Here is a 20,108-nt window from a genome sequence, read left to right on the forward strand (position 1 = left end):
GATCATAAAGATCACCTAAAAAACTGTGGCAGCTTTACAAAAACAGTATTGGTGAGATATTTTAAATGGTGCTATTAAAAAACTAGCAAAAAATTATAAATTAAACCTCTATGAGCCTCCATCTAAGAAACTGAATCATCATATTCTACTGAATCTTGGAGGATCAGATTCATGTTCAGTGGGAGGCCCAGTAAATGCCCATTTAACATATTTCAGTGTAACCACACAAGCCTACTGGGTGCAAGAGAGGAGACTGACAAAGGGGACAACTGAAGCAGCATGGGAACAATTCCAAACCCTGCATGTGTGACCCAAGAGGGAATGTGAAATATACAATTCTTCCAAGTATCCCGCCAGGCTGCAGGGAATTTGTTTTTGATGACAAGGGCTTTGTTGTTATTATTTGTTTGTTTTCTTATAAAAACAGCCCATAAACACAAGCTAACTTCTTCTCTGGCACTCAGTCTGAGACAGCAGTCTGTTCTAAAGCTGGAAGAAAAACCTGCCATTGAATTTGGTGTTAAGTCATATTGCTTTCCTAAGGAGTTTTCAGGGGTAATTTTGGCTATACTAAAAAATCACCTTCAGGAAGTGGCTTTAGCAACTAATTCCTTTTAAGAAGCAACTCCACGATGAAGGAAATTCCTATTAGGCACTGTATTTTTCCCTGTTGTTTTACTGAGCAACCAGATACACATTACTTAATCCATCTAAGCCTTCAGCTTCTAATTTGTAAAATGAGACCGATAGAGTAAATGATCATTAATTTTATTTCTAAATTTAAAACCTTTATGGCTCTATATTTTAAAATATACTTCAACATATAAATAATATTTTAATGATTCCAAATGATGAAAAATATCATACTTCACTGCTAGCATTCAATTTCCTTAAATAAGTAATATAGTTTCCTTAGATTTGAGTGAAACTTATTTAAAACATAGAATTGTGGAGATTCCAAAGACAGCATCACATAATAAGATGTCACTAAGATGACAATGTTGCTGCTTGTCCTAGCAGCGTTGATGCAGTTAGAAAGAATTTTACAAGTAATAATCCTGATTATTTTTAATTAAAAAAAGTTTTAGAGACAGGCTCTTGCTATGTTGCCCAAGCTGGACTCAAACTTCTGGGCTCAAGTGATCCTCCAGCCTCAGCCTCCCTAGTAACTGGTGCTACTGGCAAACAATGCTGATTTTTCAAAAGAATTTTATTAGTTGCATAGCACTCCATTCAGGCAAATGAATCACATGATGGACCAGAAAACTCCAAGTTACCTTACATATGCTGACCAGTAACCTTGCTCAAATCAGCAGTTACGTCGAGTTATGTGCATAGCACAGTTCACCTTGTTTATCTCCTTGAAATGTCTCAGAAATGACAGGTTTTGGCAGTTAAAGTGAAAAGAGAAAAAGTGGCTGTCACGGAGCCCCAAACTAAGAATTTAACCTCTAGATGTTTGCTGAATTCTTAAAGCTTTCCTTTTCATGGTGAATGCTTTACAATGTCAAAAATATGCCACGGACTTACACTTAAAGAAAAAAAAACCTCCTATTTACTTGGATGCCTTAAAAAGATACATAGTAAATATTTAGACTCCTGTTAGTTAATTTAATGTAAATTCCCAGTTGGAAATTTCACATTTTTTAGGTTAGTCATTCATTAACATATTTGAGTCTAATAGTATAGCTTAGTGCTATAAATATAGTCCCCAAAAAAGCAGTACTTAATTTTGTAGAGGGAAAGGATGATCACTTCTTTTTTTTTTTTTTTGAGATGGAGTCTCGCTCTGTTGCCCAGGCTGGAGTGCAGTGGCACCATCTCAGCTCACTGCAAGCTCTGCCTCCCGGGTTCATGCCATTCTCCTGCCTCAGCCTCCCAAGTAGCTGGGACCGCAGGTGCCCGCCACCACGCCCGGCTAATTTTTTGTATTTTTAGAAGAGACGGGGTTTCACTGTGTTAGCCAGGATGGTCTCGATTTCCTGACCTCGTGATCTGCCTGCCTCGGCCTCCCAAAGTGCTGGGATTACAGGCGTGAGCCACCGTGCCCGGCCAGATGATCACTTCTTGATCCATCAATAATCTCAAAACAGCACTTGCTTGTACTAGAGGTATAATAACTATATCGCAAATATACTGTTACATATTTCAGAGTGTCAAAAATATAATAGATATTCTTCATGTCAAACAAGTTATAACTTTCAGGAAAACATCTATGACTGCTTAGAGCAACAGATGCACATTTTTGGAAACAAGAGAATAAGAAAAGACCAAAAAATGAGAGTATAAAGCAGTAGACATACTGAATTCAGGAAAATGTTATTTCTATTTAAACATAAAATGCTTTCAATATTGAAGATAGATCCTATAGGTAAGGAAATGGGAAACAAAAGGCTGGTACACTGTAAAAAAATTAGGAAAAACCTGCAATGATGACTTATTAACTATGATCCTGAATATAGAGGATATTTAAAATTTTTTTTCAGAAGCCTGGTACATTGTAAAGTTCTAACATTGTTAAACAAACAGATGAATGAATACCAAAGATATTCTGTTCAATAAAATCATTAGTTGAAAGCTACATAATATGGAATCATCCTCAATAAAAAAGTATTTACTCACACCATAATTACTCTAGCTTAAAACCAACTCTCGAATGAATTAATGAATCTGCACAGATAATGCAGCACAGAGAGCTGGGTAAGGTGCTCAGCCTACAACATGAACAAGATGCAGTTAAGGAGTTAAGAGTGCAATGGAAGGAAGAAGCATGGAGAAAGACAAATTATAAATAACACAGTGTAATCAGCACTGAGACAGCGATATTACAAAATACCTAAGGGAGTAGGAAAACAGACTGATTACCCAGAATAGTTAGGTAGATTACCCACAGAGTGGGCGATTTTTCTGAATCCTCACTTAAAAGATACACGGAATTCAGACAGAAAAAGGGAAAGGAACAGGAGGTGTTCTCTTCAAGTACATCTGCAAACCCTTCGGGACAAAAGACTGGCATGTGCACATACAATTTCCACCTCCTGGAATGACCTTTCTTGTGTGTGAATGCCAAAAAACATCTCAATTTCACATGAAGTCCAAATATCATCTTCTTGGTAAAGCCCTTTCTATACCCTTCCCATCTCTGAACCCATCTCAGGCATTAAACTGCCCCTTCTCCATGCTCCTGTGGTCTTTGTAATATTGTTCTGAACACAGTGCATTACAATTATTTCCTTCCTACTTATATCTCACCTCTTATGAACTGATTCATTTTTTATCCTATTGCCTAGTGGCAGCCACACAGTAGGTTCTCAACAAATGTTTGTTGGGGATGTGGGTAGTGGGGTGGCTACCTGGCTACTCGCGTATCACAATTACAAATGTTATCTTGTTCCACCTTCAGTGCAATCTTATGAGGTTGGTATATTAAGAAACTGAGGCTCGGAATGGTTCAGCAACTCTTCCAAGTGCCAACTACTGTCCCGTACCCCCACTCCAAAACGATCCTCAGAGCCACTGTATTATTACCCAATGTTGAGGTTAATGGAGACTTTATCCAGTTCCAGCTTGTTTGTAGGTAAGGCATTACCATGGTTCTGGTAATGATTTTATGAACTACAGTAGCTAAGAAAATGTGATCATTTATACTATTTGACTGTTGTTTTACACATTTTGATGAAGGAAGAGAAATATCATGCTTTCTCAATGAACACACATTTGGAATTTTGCAATTCATAATTTAAATAAAATAAGTACAAAAACTCAAACTATGAAAATGTGGAAGAATCCCTTAACGTCACCACTAAATCTGAGTTACAATACTCTGGTTTCTAAACTTAAAACAGGTTGAAAATCTGAGTTGCTCAATGCAGTTTCTCTGAAGTCCATATGAACTGCACACTATTGTGAAGCAAGTCTGTATTTATTCAACAATTCAACAATAATGTCAGCCAGATTGTGGGAAACAATTGACGGAAAAAAATATAATGACTTTGATAGTTATCACAGCTCCACTGTAACTCAAAGATTGCAAGCATAAGATTGGTTTAAGGCCTTGACTTTACAAATAATGATAAAAATAGCTGGTGCAAAATGAAATAGAGAACACATGAGAGCCTGCTAAGGGGAAGACCCACTGGAGAAAATGAAGAGAAGATTTTGGATATATCTGACACCTTTCATCATAACCTACATTAATCAAGAAAAAAATATATTCTTTGGTTTGGTAAACCAACAAGGATTTGAAGTTAAATTGTAAACTTCACCTATGTGCTTCCATTTATTTTATAATGCAACATTTTTTGTACGTATGTGTTCTATAAGAAAATCAAGCCCAGTTGTACTCTGGTGCTGCTGATTCAGATAAGTCAGTTCTTTTTTTTCATCTTCAAATTGTTTATTTATCCAAAAGATTACTGTTTTCAGCCATTATGTTATGGAGGTTTGTTACATAGAATATGTCTATGAAAAAAACACAATAATAATAGTAATGACTAATGTGGAAGAAGGGGTTTAAAATAGGATGGAATTAAATGTCGTCAACAATAAAAGAGAAGATGGGAAAGAAAGTGATTGAAATGAAAAGATCCTAAGATTCTTGTACAGTTTGAGGCACTTAAAGATCCCAATTCATTATATGCTAACTCAATTACATATGTCAAAAATTGAAAGGATAAACTTTTAAGAGAATAGACTAGAATGTTTAAATTCCAAGCAAATATGCTCAGGAAGAATGTGAGATGTGGGAGTAAAAACAACTCATCATTTCCATTGAAGGTATAAAAATAGGGGGAAAAAACTAAGAAAAAGCATGACATGCAGAAAATAAATAAGATGTTGTAAAAAGTCCAAACATATCAAAAGTAAAAGCAGATGTAAAAAACTCTACATGTACCAATTTTAAAAGATGCTCACTTAAATTAGATTAAAAATCATAAAGCTTTACATGATTTACAGCAGATAAATCTAGAGCACGCCAAAGAATGGCTGAAAGTAAATTGATGGGAAAAGATACACTAAGCAAAAACTAACTGAAAGGAAGTTGATATAACAACTGATAACAGACAAAACAGACTTTAAGAAATATAGCAGGATAAAATAATTGCATTGTAAGTAACTTTATAGGTGTGTCCACTATTTAGTCCTTAAGAAAGTATAAAAAGCTAATTATAACAAACACAATAAAATCAGTATGTATAGTAAGCAATTATTTTGTGGGTTAGTAACGGTTGCAATCAGAACAAAGAATTTCTAAACCGCATGCAAAAGCTATCTTAACTCAATCACAAAATATTTACAATTATTTAACATTTACTAATTTTGGCTATATGAGTCTCCTTTAAGGAAAAGTGACACAAATAAGCATGGGGGGCAATAAAAATACAACAAGGGTAATGTTTCTAGAATCATCTCAATCTATGGAGAGAAGAATGCCTGTATCAAGTATCGCTTGCAGTCAATATGTTAAGGCATAAAATACACTAAAGCTTCTTTGGCTACACCAACCTATGCAATTTTCGAAAACCTACCTAATATCCAGGGGAGTCTTTCATAACCATTTTGAACATGTGGACTCCTCTGTGGACCAAATCTTCCACACGCATATTAAAAGGAAGATCCGTGATAGTCTGAGATACCAAGGTGATCCTGTGAATTCAGATTCCACTAAGCTATTTTTCATCTATAATGGTCATGCACTGTCCTTGGTACTGCCCTGGCTATGCCTGCTCATTCAGTCTCTGAACACCTTGCAAAGTGTATTCCGAAGTATGAGACTTTCTAACCCCTAGTATCTATTCTTGCAGTGACCATACAAGGATGCCTTAAGCTTTGAAACAGACTAGAGGACCAGATACATTGTTAGCAAGACATTCTACTATGGGAGAGACACTGATTGCTCACTGAATAGCCAAAGGCTTCTATGCATTTTCCAGTCCCCTTGCAGTTAGGCAAAATTTTGCTAACAATGCTGAACAATGAGCTCTGAGCCGAAGTGAAATGTGTGGCTTTGGTGTCTAAGAATTTAAGAGCTAGCATAAGAGTTTCCAGCTCTCTCTTCTCCTGACACTTGCCCAAAGAGGTCATGTGTCCAGATGGCATAATGATAAAATGGTTGAGCCTTTAATAATCTAATATGGAAAAAATAAAGAAGGTGATGAGCCTGAGTCCCTAAGTGACAGTATGAATCAAGCCCCCTGCCAACCCACACTAGACATGCAGCATTAGCAATAAATAATCCTTTGTTCTGTTAAGCCCTGAGGATTTAGGGTTAGTAGATTATTGCAGCATAATCTGACTAGGTGAAAAGAATTTAGAGTTAAGTTGTTCCAAAAAACAATTACATGTTCAAAGCTCTTACTTTCTAAGAGCATTTTAAAATTTTAAAAATATGACCTAAAACAACTTTCCTTCACCAGGAATCATGATAAAATATCAAAAGAACTTAGGATCGGGCACTCTTAACTGTATTTGATAGCTATTCTGAAGATGAAAAACCTAATGCATTATTTGTTCCATTTGATTGAATTTCAGATTAAATTGCGGATTTCCCATCACCTTGTAAAGCATGTTGATTTAGAACCTAAATAATACTCAAATTAAAATACTGTATTATTTAGCATTCACATTTTAAGTGCTTATATAATTTCTAGAGCTCTGCTTCAAATAAATGAATTTTGTTTTCCTTAGGTAGAAGTGGCCCATTGTGTCACTTTAAACTGGAAATCCCTTCTTGGGAATTCATTCAGTGGGTAAGTTTGAGCTGCAGCTTCAGGCTACCAGTAAAATGATTTTATTATTATTAATAATTACCAAAATATTAATGATAGTTTATAATAATAACCTTACAATCTGCCCAAGCACCGTGCCGAGCATTTTATATGCAATATCTCATTTAATTCTCATAATATTGGTGGTTTAAGTCATTTTTTTAAAAATGGAGAAATTGAGGTTTAAAAAGTTAAATTATCTGCCCATGGTCATTCAGCTAGTCATTCACTGAATTTACTAATGTGTCTAACTATAGCGCCTGTGATCTCAACAATTGATAACGTCAGAGCTTCTCAAAGTGTGCTGCTGTGACGGTCCTGGGTAGTTCATTGACAAAAGTTATTCCTTAACAGTTAATGCATGTCAGAAAGAAATATACCTAACAACGCAAACCTTTCTCTAACACTATTGCTTAGAACATTGTCAGGGTAGACAGCATGTTTTGTTTTAATCAAATGAGTTATTTCACTTCACCTCCAGGTTCATCTATGTTGTCACAAATGAGAGGGTTTCCTTCTTTTTTAATGAATGTATAGTATTCCATTGTGTGTGTGTGTGTGTGTGTGTGTGTGTGTATCACATTTTTCTTATCCATTCATCCACTGATGGACACTTAGGTTGACTGCATATCTTGGCTATTATAAATAGTGCTGCAATAAACATGGGAATCCAGATATCTCTTCTGTATGCTGACTTCATTTCCTTTGGATATGTACACCCATAAGTGGGATTGCTGGGTCATATAGTATTTATATTTTTAATTTTTTGAGAAGCCTACATAGAAAACTCTTTTTATGATGCTTCGCTTTATTGCACGTCACAGATAATGTGTTTTTGTTACAAATAGAAGGTGTGTGGAAACCCCACATTGAGCAAGTCTATTGGTGCCATTTCTTTTCCAACAGCATATGCTCACTTCATGTCTCTGTATCACATTTTGCTATTTATTGCAATATTTCAAGCTTTTTCATTATTATTATGCCTGTTGTGATGATCTCTGATCAGTGGTCTTTTGATGATATTATTGTAATTGTTTTGAGGCACCATGAACTGTGCCCAAGACTATAAACTTAATCAATGAATATTGTGTGTGTTCTGACTGTTCCACTGACCCAACGATCCTCTTTCTCCCTCTCTTCAGCTGTCCTAACTCCTGAGACACAACAATATTGAAAATAGGCCAATTAATAACCCTACAATGGCCTCTAAGTATTTAAATGAAAGGAAAAGTCACACATCTCTCACTTTAAATCAAAAGTTAAAAGTGATTAAACTTAGAGAGGAAGGCATCTCAAAAATTGAGACAGGCCAAAAGCTAGGCCTCTTGCTTCGAACAGTTAGCCAAGTTGTAAAAGCAAAGGAAACGTTCTTGAAGGAAATTTAAAATGCTATTCCAAAGTACATACGAATGATAAGAAAGTGAAACAGCCTTATTATTGATATGGAGAAAATTATAGGGGTCTGGAGAGAAGATCAAAATAGTCAAAATATTCCCTTAAACCAAGCCTAATCCAGAGCAAGACCCTAACCCTATTCAATTCTATGAAGGCTGAGAGAGGTAAGGAAGCTGCAGAAGAAAAGCTGGAAGCTAGGAAAGGTTGATTCATAAGTTTAAGGAAAGAAGCCATCTCTATAGTATAAAAGTACAAAGTAAAACAGCAAGTGTTGATGTAGAAGTTGCAGTAAGTTATCCAGAAGATCTAGCTAAGATCATTGATTAAGGTGGCTACACTAAACAAATGATTTTCAATGTGGGCAAAACAGCCTTCTATTGGAAGAAGATGCCATCTAGGACTTCCATAGCTAGAGGAGATGTCAATGTCTGGCTTTAAAGCTTAAAGAACAGATTGACTCTCTTGTTAGGGGCTCATACAGCTGGTGACTTTAAGTTGAAGCCAATGCTCATTTACCATTCCAGAAATCCTAGAGCCCTTAAGAATTATACTAAAGCCACTCTGTTGGCACTCTAGAAATGGAACAACAAAGCCAAAATGACAGCACACCTGTCATTTAGATTTACTGAATATTTTTACTGAATATTTTGCTGAATATTTTAAGGCCACTATTGAGACATACTGCTTGGAGAAGAAAAAAAAAACTGCAACAACTCACCTAAGAGGTCTGATGAAGATTTACAAGGAAATTAATGTTGTTTTCATGCCTGCTAACACAACACTCATTCTGTAGCCCATGGGCCAAGGAGTAATTTTGAATTTCAAGTCTTATTATTTAAGCAATACATTTCTTAAGGCTATAGCTGCCATAGATAGGAATTTCTCTGATGAATCTGGGCAAAGTAAATTAAAAACCTTCTGAAAGGGATTCACCATTCTAGATGCCATTCTCAATTCATGGGGTAGACTAAAATATCACCATTGACAGGAGTCTGGAAGAAGTTGATTCCAACCCTCATGGATGACTTTGAAGGGTTCAAGACTTCAGTGATGGAAGTCACTGTAAATGTGGTAGAAATAGCAAGAGAACTAGAATTAGAAGTGGTGCCTGAAGATGTAACTGAGTTGCTCCAATCTTATGATAAAACTTGAATGGATAAGTAGTTCCTTCTTATGGGTGAGTAAAGAAAGTGGTTTCCTGAGATAAAATCTACTCCTGATAAAGAAGCTGTGAACATTGTTAAAATTACAACAACAAAAAAAATTAGAATATTCCATAAACTGAGTTGAAAAACTAGCAGCAGGGTTTGAAAAGATTGACTCCAATTTTGAAAAAAGTTCTACTGTGGGTAAAATGCTATCAAATAGCATTCATGCTACAGAGAAATCTTTCGTGAAAGGAAGAGTCTGTCAATGTAGCAAACTTCACTACTGTCTTATTTAAAGACATTGTGCAGCTACCCCAACCTTCAGCAACCACCACCCTGATCAGTCAGCAGCTATCAACATGGAGGCAAGACCCTCCACCAGCAAAAACATGATGACTTACTGAAGCTCAGATGATCATTAACATTTTTTAATGATAAAGTCTTTTTAAGTTAAGGTATGTACATCAGTTTTTTTTAGACATAGTGCTACTGCACACTTAATATTTAGATTACAGTATAGTGTACACACAACTTTTACATGCACTGAGAAACCAAAAAACTGTGTGACTGGCTTTAATTTGCTATTCACTTTATTATGGGAATCCAGAACCGAAACCACACTATCTCTGAGTTATGCCTGTATTGTTTTCCATAATGGCTGTACTAATTTACATTCCCACCTACAGTGTGTAAGGGTTCCCTTTTCTCCAAATGTCACCAACACTTGTTATCTTTTGTCTTTTTGATAACAGCCATTCTAATAGGTGTGGGGTGATATCTCATTGTGGTTTTAATTTGCATTTCCATGGTGATTAGTGATGTTGATTTTTTTTTTTTAAATATACCTGTTGGACATTTGCTTGTCTTCTTTTGAGAAGTGTCTATTCTGGTCCTTTGTCAATTAGATAGTTTAAAGGAAAATACTAACACTATAGCCAATCATCTAAAACTGCAAAAAATCAAGAAGGTGGTGAGCAAGTAATTAACAGTTGGGAAATATGAGACTACAATTCTCAGCACAGGAAAGAAAAATGAAGACTTGGAACATAGGACACTGAAGTTCCAGCCTTGACTCTTCCCCCAACAAGCTGTAGGGTATCATCATTCTAGACCTTAGCTATTTATTTATAAAACATAAGCTTAAACTTTGGGATCTTAAAGCTCTAAGATACATGATGATAATGCTTTGGTTCACTATTGCAATCTTACTTTATTTTATTCTCCAAATGTGAAGAAATATGAAAAATGTCAAAATATATTACCATGATACTTTTTTAAGACTGACAGTCAAAATACAGTTGTTCTGCCATTCACTTTTGAAGACATAATCAATCCATAGACACTGAGAGGTCTACTTAAAGTGTGGTCCAGAGAAATGCTGGTAAATTATTTGTTACCGGTCCATGACAATGTAAGAAGCTTGAGCCAGAATCTGAAATACTTACATCAAGAAACTTTAGATGGTTTTTTTTCATAGCAACATTTTCTCATCGAAGAAATCAGTATATTGATTTACATTTTGGAGAGAGCACCTTATCTGTTCACAGATCAGTAACAGTTTGCAGACCAGTATTTTGAATAACTGCTGGTACATAGCATAGTATACACTTTTACATTTTCATTATGCAAAATTAAAAAATAAATAATTGTCTTAATGTGCAATTTCCTAGTTCTGTTAAGTACCTGAAGTTGCCTACAAATGAGAAATGGCAAATGGAGCCTTTTGAAGTGTTTGTTTTTCTTTTGTACAGCCAGAAAAATGAGCATAGTCCAAAGGTGAAGGGGAATTAGACAGTGAGCCTGAAACAAATTTACTATAATCTACATCCTCTTTAAACTGTTTCCATCTGATTCTTCATGGAAAGCTGTTTGTGTTGGATGACCTAAGTGTCTTTGTATAAGATAAGCATTTGGTTCTTTTTATTTGGTGCACTTAGGAGGAGGCAATAAATAGCACTGTTAAATTTGTGAGGAATCAATTCTAATTTTGGAGACCAACAATAAATTATAAGCCTAGTGATTTCCGCAAACCATCTGCAAGGGATTAATTGTTGTAATTTGGAGGTTTGGGCCTATAGCTCCATTGTGATCATCTCTAGAAATCTCAGGGTGTATACGAGGCTTTCTGGAAGGAGGAAATATAATTAGCATATGTTTTGAGAACTGTGTTCACACCCAAAGTCTTCTCAAATAATGCTTTGATATTTTCAACTTTTTTCTTTGTATTTCCAATAGGGCCTATTTACTGCCTAAAAATGCCTAAAGAAGGATTTATTTTTCTGATTCACATGCATATGTTTTCCCTCCAGATTAGAAGTGCTACAAGTCATCTGGAGTGAGTTGTACAGTTCAAAACATTCTGCACAATGAGCCAAACAAAAACAAAACTCACACTTCTAGAGGGGAAGAAAATGTAAGCCAAGAGAAACACAATCAAAATGCAGAGTGTGCCAACAAGCCACACCTCGTCAGCTTGATGTTCTACTAAATTCCTTCTCCTTTGGGACTTATTTCTATAGAGACCATCTCTCTGTTCCATAACTAAAACTAGAAGTTGCTAGGAAACAGTCAGGCTTCTCAGGACACAACTGAAGGGGAGAGGCTGCTTCCTACCAAAAGGTATAGAAATCTGAAGCTATTTCTGACATACATGCTATTGTTACGAAACCTGGATTCTCAGCACATCTATTTCACAGAGCCCAAGAGAGAATTTATTATGCATGTTCCTGTTTAGCCACACAGTATTAAATTTGTGACTTAACCTGAACCTCAAAAATCTTTTCCTGTTCTAGCATGGTGTTTCCTCTTTTCTTTCACTTCCTCTCCAAATGTATCATTTTACCTACTTTCATTTAATAGTATCCAAAAAATTGTTTTGCACATTTTCATGTTATTAATTACTCATTTGAAAGATTATTCCCAACACAGTATTGGTCCTATTAAAGCACTGAAAATTTCCACATGGCTTGGAGTTACTGTGTTCAGAATTTTTATATCAAAATTGTTGTTGCTTCTTTTAAAAACAACCTGGTGGCTTTCACAGATATTAAAATAGTCCTTAACACTCTCCACGAAGTAGTAACTACCAAAGCAGCCCACTCATTCTTTATCTTGCCTTTAAAAGCAGTTGTTACCCTTTTCCCTTTCTTGTATTTCTAGCTGTGTTAGTGGCTCTATTAGTAACAACTGCAGGTACAAGAAAGCCTGTTGCTGACTTAAACAAAGAGAAGAACATTTTTTTCCACATATAACATGAACTTCAGAGTGCCAGTCCAAGATCTATTTTCTGCTCTGCCATCCATAGCTTTTTATTCTCTTGATTGATGCCTCATGATTGCTACATGGATGCAACAGCTCAAGAAATCGTGTCTTTTCACCAGAGTTCCAAGTACAAGAGAAGAGGAAGTTTAAAAGACTCTTCATGAAACTCAGGCTTTTCATTGGAAAGCAAAGTTCCCCCAAAGGTTTCCCATTAGATCTCATGGGCAAGAACCGAGTCACATGTCTACTTCTAGACTACTCAATGTTTGGATTAGCATACAAGTCTAGACCTTTCCTGAGCCTGGGGAGGGCCTACCTGCCCTGAGATTAAGGACTTACTGCTCACAATGACCCCATCAGGGTTCTGACTACAGAACGAAGGGGGCAGAAAATGGACCCTTGTGGGGTCTGGGATGCCAGGTCCTCATCCCTCTTTCCTGCTAGGGATAGAAATCTATTAGAAAATACAGTAAGAAGTGACAACATAGATGTAAGCAATCAATTTTATTCAGTTCTTTGGAAATGGCTAGAGGGGAAAATTGAGACCTCTTATCTCCCACCCTAAATCAAATTATAAAGGAACTTCTGCTTCAGGCCTTAATGACGTAATTAGCACCAGACTAGCTTTCCCAATGTACATAACTGTAAAATTAGAAGTAGAAGTGGTTTTCAGACATTGGAAAACAGATGGTATTAGACTATAATCTCAGAGAAAAGAGAAACTTATGAGGTGACTCTATGATCACCCAGATCTCAGATGGAGGACAATTTCCTGAGTGTAGAGCAAGAAGCTAGAGTCCATAGCAGTTCTGCTGAGCTTGGATACAGAGATCTGAGTCTGAGTCAACTGCAGTACTAGAATCTCCAGGCCAGGGCCCTGGAAAGAAAAGAGCTCTAGAAGGATGAGGGCCAGAAGTCCACAAAGGGGATCCCCTACAAATCTTTGGCCAAGGTCTGGGCTGCACATGCTCAGAAAGAAATGACCAAGGCTTTATAGAGAGCAGCTTTACAGGGCTGAGAGGAAAACAGAGTGACCAGAGGGTAAGCAGTGCTGGTGAATGTTGGAGCTACAGCCCAGCCAGAGTGAAGAGACCTGGCTAGCACTCCAGGTATCCAGCTAAGACATCAGAAATGCTGCTGCTCAGGAGTAAGCAGAATGTACTAATATAAGGCCTACCATATACTGATTTTACCACAGCCCAAAAGCAAGACCTAACAAAATTCACAGGGGAGACCAAATTCAGAGGATGAATTCCATCAAGTTAGAAATAGTAGAAAAATACACTGGCCTTTCCACAGATCCAGTCTAACAAAGTGTAAAAAATCAAACCTATACAAGCTCAAAGAAATAAACCTGCTTATTAGAAAAAAAATCAACACTGTTATTCCACAGAATTCAGAATTTCTACCACATAGAATCCTTAATATCCAGTGTAAAATCAAAAAGTGCTAGCTATGCAAAGAAACCAAAAAATAAGAACCATGGTCAATGAAAAAAAAAAATAGTCAATAGGAACTGATCATGAGATGGCCTAGATGTTGAAATTAGAAGACAGAATCTTTAAAGTAGCTATATTCAATTCAGTTTGAAGAACTGAACAAAAATATGATCTGAATGAGTTAACACACAAGAAATCTCATAAGAGAAATGAAAACTAGAAAAAGAGAAATGCATATTCTAGAAATGAAAAGTCAAATAACTCAAAGTTTAAAAATCCATTGGGTGGGACTGACAACAGAATGAAGACCAAAAAAGGGCAAAGTTAGTGAACTTGAAGATAGATAAACAGAAATTATCAAATTTGAATATCAAAGAGAAAAGATGTTGAAGGAAAATGAACGAGAGCCTCGGGGCCTTGCAGAACAACATGAAATGATTCTAACATATGCATAACTGGCATCTCAGAAAAAGAAGAAAAAAATAAAAAGAGAAAAAATATTTGAAGAAATAATGGCCAACATTTGTCCAAATTTCATCAAAAACATTAACTTACGAAGCTCAGAGAATATCAACTGGAATAAATAAAAAGAAAATCACACCTAAGTATAGCATAGACAAACTGCTGGAAACCAAGATAAAGAGAAAAATCTTGAAAGTAGCCAAAGGAGGGGAAAAAAGACATGTAACATACAGGGGAACAAAGACACAATGATAACTTACATGAGAAAGACACAGAAGCTTCTTGAAATAAACTGATGAAGAGTTATCACTTTTCAAAAGGGATTTATTTCCTAATTCTGCTTTCCTAGTGACAGCCTTGGATTAATTCCAGACTTAGGACTCTGACCTATACTTCTTCCTCTAGAAAGTAAAATATAACAACATCAAGATTTTGTGGGTTTGGTCACTTGGAGATAAGATTCATTGCAGTTGGAATTCCTTAGTTCCTTCCTGATTAAATTTAGACAGGGAAGTAAAGCAAGTGTGTGTATGGGAATCAACTTTTTAAGTGATTCTAGCAGTTTAAAGATTAAGTTACTCATACACAAAATAAATCATCTTATATGAGAAAGTAAAACTGATTATTTCCCAAATAAATATCATAAAAGGATTTTTTAAACTACAATTTGGTATTTGTAGTCTCATATTAAGTCTTCTATTAAGATTATAAAATAAAATCTAAAATGGTAAAAAATGAGAAAGTCTAAAGAGAAGTTATATGAAGTGCAAAAGAGTGAAATTACATTCAAATCAAAAGGGTTACATCTAAAGTCCCAACAAAACTAAGACTTTTTGTGAACATAATGATACAAATGTAATTTTTAAATTATGTATCTTCCTCAATTTGATTATATTTTTAAACACACTTAGGGAAAATGCTGTGAAGACTTTTCCCCTTTTTTGTTTACCATAAGGAAAAAAAGAGAGATAACAATTCATTAAAGCTTTGCCCAGTTTAGACTTTTTGCTTTCCAGCATGATTAACCATTAAGAGTTATATAAGTGAATACAAATCAAATGTTTTTATTTCAGTCAATATAAAATTCTTTATCCCAGAGAAAAATAAATTTCAGTGGCTTTAACTATCTAACAAAATTTCAGCAAGAGTGCTGTTTTGCCTCAAACAGGGCTTCTCAACAGTGGTGCTATTGGCATTTGGGGCTAGATCACTGTGGAGGGAGGCTGTCCTTTACATTGCTGGATGTTTTACAGCATCCTGGCTTCATATCCCCCTACCCAGTTGTGACAACCAAAAATGTCTCCAAACCTTGCCGAATGTCCTCTAGGGGGCAAAATCTTCCCTGGCTAAGAAGTACTGCCATAAACAGATGGGTCTTTTTTTCCTCTGATTTATTCGTTAAAAAAAAAGGGCGGCGGGGTGATGGGGGGATGCTTGGCTTACAACTTACATTGAAAGCAACAATGTCTTCCTAATATCTGATGCTAAATTTTGGAGAGAATTTTCTTCATTCAATGAAAAAGTTCTCCAACTTTGGAAAATGTTAGATTTTATTATTGGGTTGGATTTCAATTTTCTTTTTGTTTAGTTGGTAGGTTAGATTTTTGCTTTCGAATGTGGCAGACTTCGTACTTTTTGGGATGTTTCATTCATCGCTCACTCAGCAAATGTAAGTTCACTAAGAACAACAAGCGTAAATTAGCTAAACAGAGCTGAACTGTTTTTATTAAAGCAAATAGCAATTATTTATAAGTCATTTGTCAGGAAAACATGACACTTCCTTCCCCTAATTGATCTAGAACAGAGTCATGAAATTTAAAAATAAAAAGACATCTTAGGCTACAAGTAGTTCTTAACAAAACTCAAATTTTAGAAAATACAGAGCTTTTAAAATATGTCATCTAAATCTACACGTCTCTTTCATCAGTTTAAAAATGTTAGTAAATGTTAATAGATATCTCTTTCTAAAATGGGACTGCTGATCAAGAGAAAGGTGAAGTTTTGTTGGTGCAATTACTTTTGCATCGACCTAACAGAAAATACTGTAACACCTGCAGGTTCTGAAGGTTCTGACATTTAATGAGGCAGAGATGTAACCACAAACTTCATAATATAAGCAAATGTACTGTTGAATCTCCTCCTCCCAAAGAAGAAAAAAAATAAATTCCCAGAATCTGCTATGTGTATATGTGCATGTGAATTTTTTTCCAGAAGAAAATACAGAATGGTAAAAATGTCAAACTAAAAACTTGTATGCTCTGAGTCACATGCAAGTCCATTCCACTTGACTCACCTATATGATAAAGTCCAATCCAATCACTGGGGTCCACCTCCTCTTTAATGTCCCAGAAGATAATGAGGTTCTGGGCTTGCCCCAGCGTGTACTCGTACATGCTGGCAGTTAAGCTGGAGCGGCTCTCAGAAGTCACCAGGTCGGTGTCGCTGTTGGCCCGCTGCAGGGTCATGTTCTCTGGCATGGAGCTCTGGGCGGCGAGGCTCTGGAGGTTCTCTGGGCTCAATGTGTACCGCATCTGGGGATTTCGACGCCTCACAAAAAGCAGGTGCTCCCGGGCTGAACTAGCCATCCCGTCTGCCTCTCTGGGATTGGCTGCCTACAAAGCTGCAAGAGACAGATAAACATAAAACATTAGTGCTACAACACGAAGAATTAGATTTAAGCTTTCCAGACATAAAGGCTTAAAGGGTGTTTAATAAGCCTGATCATGCAATAATCTTCTGCTGTCAAAATAAAACCTATTATTCTACTGTTAAATGATGATGTCAGAAACAGCTTCTATAGAGTCAAGTCACATGATGGCAAAGGCTGTCACATGCCTGCGACCCTCGATTTCACTTGGCACAGCTTTCTCCTAGCAATCAAGGAGGAGAGGATTTCCCTGCCATCCCTTTTAGGTCTATCCTTTCCCAAACACCCCACGTTCAAACATGGCATCCTCTTCTCGTTTTCCATCCCACACACATATTTATTTGCTGCTGCAATGAAATTTTAAAATAGCGAGACACATGCTAAATACAGTTGAAGTACACCATTAAGTACAAGTTCACTTGCTCAGTTTCTTTAGCATAAGAATGTAACTCACTGAAATCTTTTCAGGAGCTTGCTCAAATGTTACCTCTTCCCCTAAATACAGTGGCCATCACATTTAAAACTGCAGCACCCCAGCATTCCCCATCCCTCCTTTCTTGATTTTTCTCCATAGCAATTTTTGTGATCTAACGTACCATACAATTTACTTATTTATTTGGTTATTGTCTACTTCCCCTGACAGGAATGTAAGTTTCACAAAGGCAGGGATTTTCATCTGTTTTGTTGGCTACTTTATCCCCAGTGTCTACAACAGTGCCTGCTACACAGTACATGTCGATAAATATTTGTTAAATAACAGATGCAGGAAGAGTAAGCATCTTTCTCCTAGATACTTCTTGACATAACTTGTATCTCCAGTCCCTTTCCTGAGCCTGCCCCTTGCCATCCTGACTTTCTGGCTGGTCCACATTATTTGGGCCATCTGGATCACGATAAGCTATTTCCTTTGGCTCCCGATAAGCTATTTCCTTTGGTTCCAAAGGAACAAGGCCTTCCCTGTTGGAACTTAGACAGCCCCTTTTTGGCTCACTGAGTCTAGTTATAAAATACTTCCAGATACAGACAGAGACTCCAGTACCTCCTGTACTTTAACGCAGCACAACTAAGGTTCTATCTACCGGCGCCTTACCTGTTTGCCATGGGTTTACATTACCTCACTCGGATCTCACTAGCTTTACATAGAATTGATCTGATTTTCTTCTGTACCATCCCTTTCAGAACTACATAATCCACTCATGAATTTATGGATTTCACATTTATTCTGCAAGCTTAGTACCTGCCACCATCTTCATTATGCCATGTTTCATCTCAGGGCAAACCCTATTGGGTCCTGGGAAGTCTATGAAAAAACTTTCTGCCACTCACACTACCACTTCTCATATGATATATTTCAACACCCACTGCATGAGTTTTCATTTAAAAAACAAACAAAGTAACCTTGGGTGCAATATTTACATGACAGCTAACGACCTTGGCTACTGAGTCTGAGAGGAGGGCAAGGGAAGATAGGGTTTTTTCTCTCATCCTCCCATTGAGTTCACAGACACTTTGGATGAAGAGGACATGCTTCTGTGCTAGGTTTATAGCACTTGCAAATGTATTTATTCAAACAGTTTCTGCCATAAAGTAGATCTCATACTTTGAGCACTATCTCTTGAATGAAAATAACTTGGACAAGATATCTTTTGTGAAAAGGATAGAAATAAAAATGAACAGATAAGCTGATTTACTCAGTTCAATGGTTTTAAATCCCATATCTCTCTTCATAAAGTTGGCACTTATTTTCTGTATGTGGTCTATGGTAACTCTGATACCATAAAAGAATCCATAATTATTAGAAAATCTCCAGTCTATGAAGCTTAAAATACAGGTCAACTTCTAATGTGATAGTTTCAAGAAATTTCATTTTACTGACTTTCAACAGGCCATTATTTCTTTATAAACTCAGTGAGTCATGCAGCACATCAGCTTCAGCAAGAACTATAAATAATTAACTCCTAACACATTGTAGTTGAATAAAAAATGCAGGCTGTATATAACTAAACTACTTCCCTGAAAGAAAGAAATAGGCCACAACCCTTATAGCTTAAAACCACAACAGAAGAAATACTGACAATTATTCCGCTCTAGAAAAAAGTGAAATAACATGTATGTATGCCCACATTACTGTTTTTAAATTATCTGTATTTAAGCAGAGAGATAGGTTAGCACAGCAGCTAAGAGAAAAAGCTCTGAAGCCCAACTTCTGGATTTCGGTTATATCTTTACTTTCTATCACTCTATGAGCTTAGACAATTTATTTTAACTCTCTGTCCCTCTGTTTCCCCACCTATCCAGGAAGAACAGAATAACATCTGCCTCATAGGATTTTGGAGAGAACTAAATAAATCAGCACAGATAAAACATTTCAAACAGTGTCTGGCATATAGTAAGTGCTTGGTCAAGTTTAGCTATTAATACCATTATGTGACTACATTCTACTTTAATTATATCAAGAACTGGTTTTAATACTCCCATAATTCCCATCACCCCTTCTACTTAATCAGCATCTTCAGTATTTCAAAGCATAGCCCCTAACAGAAATAAAAGTGCCTTGTAGGCAGTGAGGACCTCAGATATCTCAGAGCCCAAGCTTTGGCCCCATAACACTGACAAGAGCCATTCCCTGGTCTTTGAGCCGGGCCTGGTGGCACACGCCTGTAATCCCAGCACTTTGGGAGGCCGAGGCAGGCGGATCATGAAGTCAGGAGATTGAGACCATCCTGGCTAACATGGTGAAACCCCATCTCTACTACAAAATAGAAAAAATTAGCCAGGCGTGGTGGCGGGCGCCTGTAGTCCCAGCTACTCGGGAGGCTGAGGCAGGAGAATGGCATGAACCCAGGAGGCGGAGCTTGCAGTGAGCAGAGATCGCACCACTGCACTCCAGTCTGGGCGACAGAGCGAGACTCCATCTCAAAAAAAAAAAAAAAAGTTGAAACTCAACTTCATCACCAGTAGTGGGTTCATCGTTCATGCAACAAATTAC

The 20,108-nt window shown here is 36.7% G+C and overlaps 1 protein-coding gene across 6 annotated transcripts in view; it reads right to left on the reverse strand.

Annotated features, from left to right (window-relative positions):
* HECW2 (HECT, C2 and WW domain containing E3 ubiquitin protein ligase 2) overlaps positions 1-20,108 on the reverse strand; it is a 388,387-nt gene that overhangs the window by 217,149 nt on the left and 151,130 nt on the right. For 5 of the 6 annotated variants that reach the window (XR_010150180.1, XM_063791409.1, XM_063791410.1 and 2 more), the window contains exon 2: positions 16,766-17,092. Coding sequence is in view for 5 of the 6 variants with exons in the window: in XM_063791409.1 (XP_063647479.1) it covers positions 16,766-17,057 (292 nt within the window). In the remaining variant the exon portion in view is untranslated. Of the gene's footprint in view, positions 1-16,765; positions 17,095-20,108 lie in introns of those variants that run through there. The other variant, XM_063791411.1, reaches the window with a different exon arrangement.

This window comes from Pan troglodytes, chromosome 13, assembly GCF_028858775.2.
Source record: "Pan troglodytes isolate AG18354 chromosome 13, NHGRI_mPanTro3-v2.0_pri, whole genome shotgun sequence".
Classification (NCBI taxonomy): domain Eukaryota; kingdom Metazoa; phylum Chordata; class Mammalia; order Primates; family Hominidae; genus Pan; species Pan troglodytes.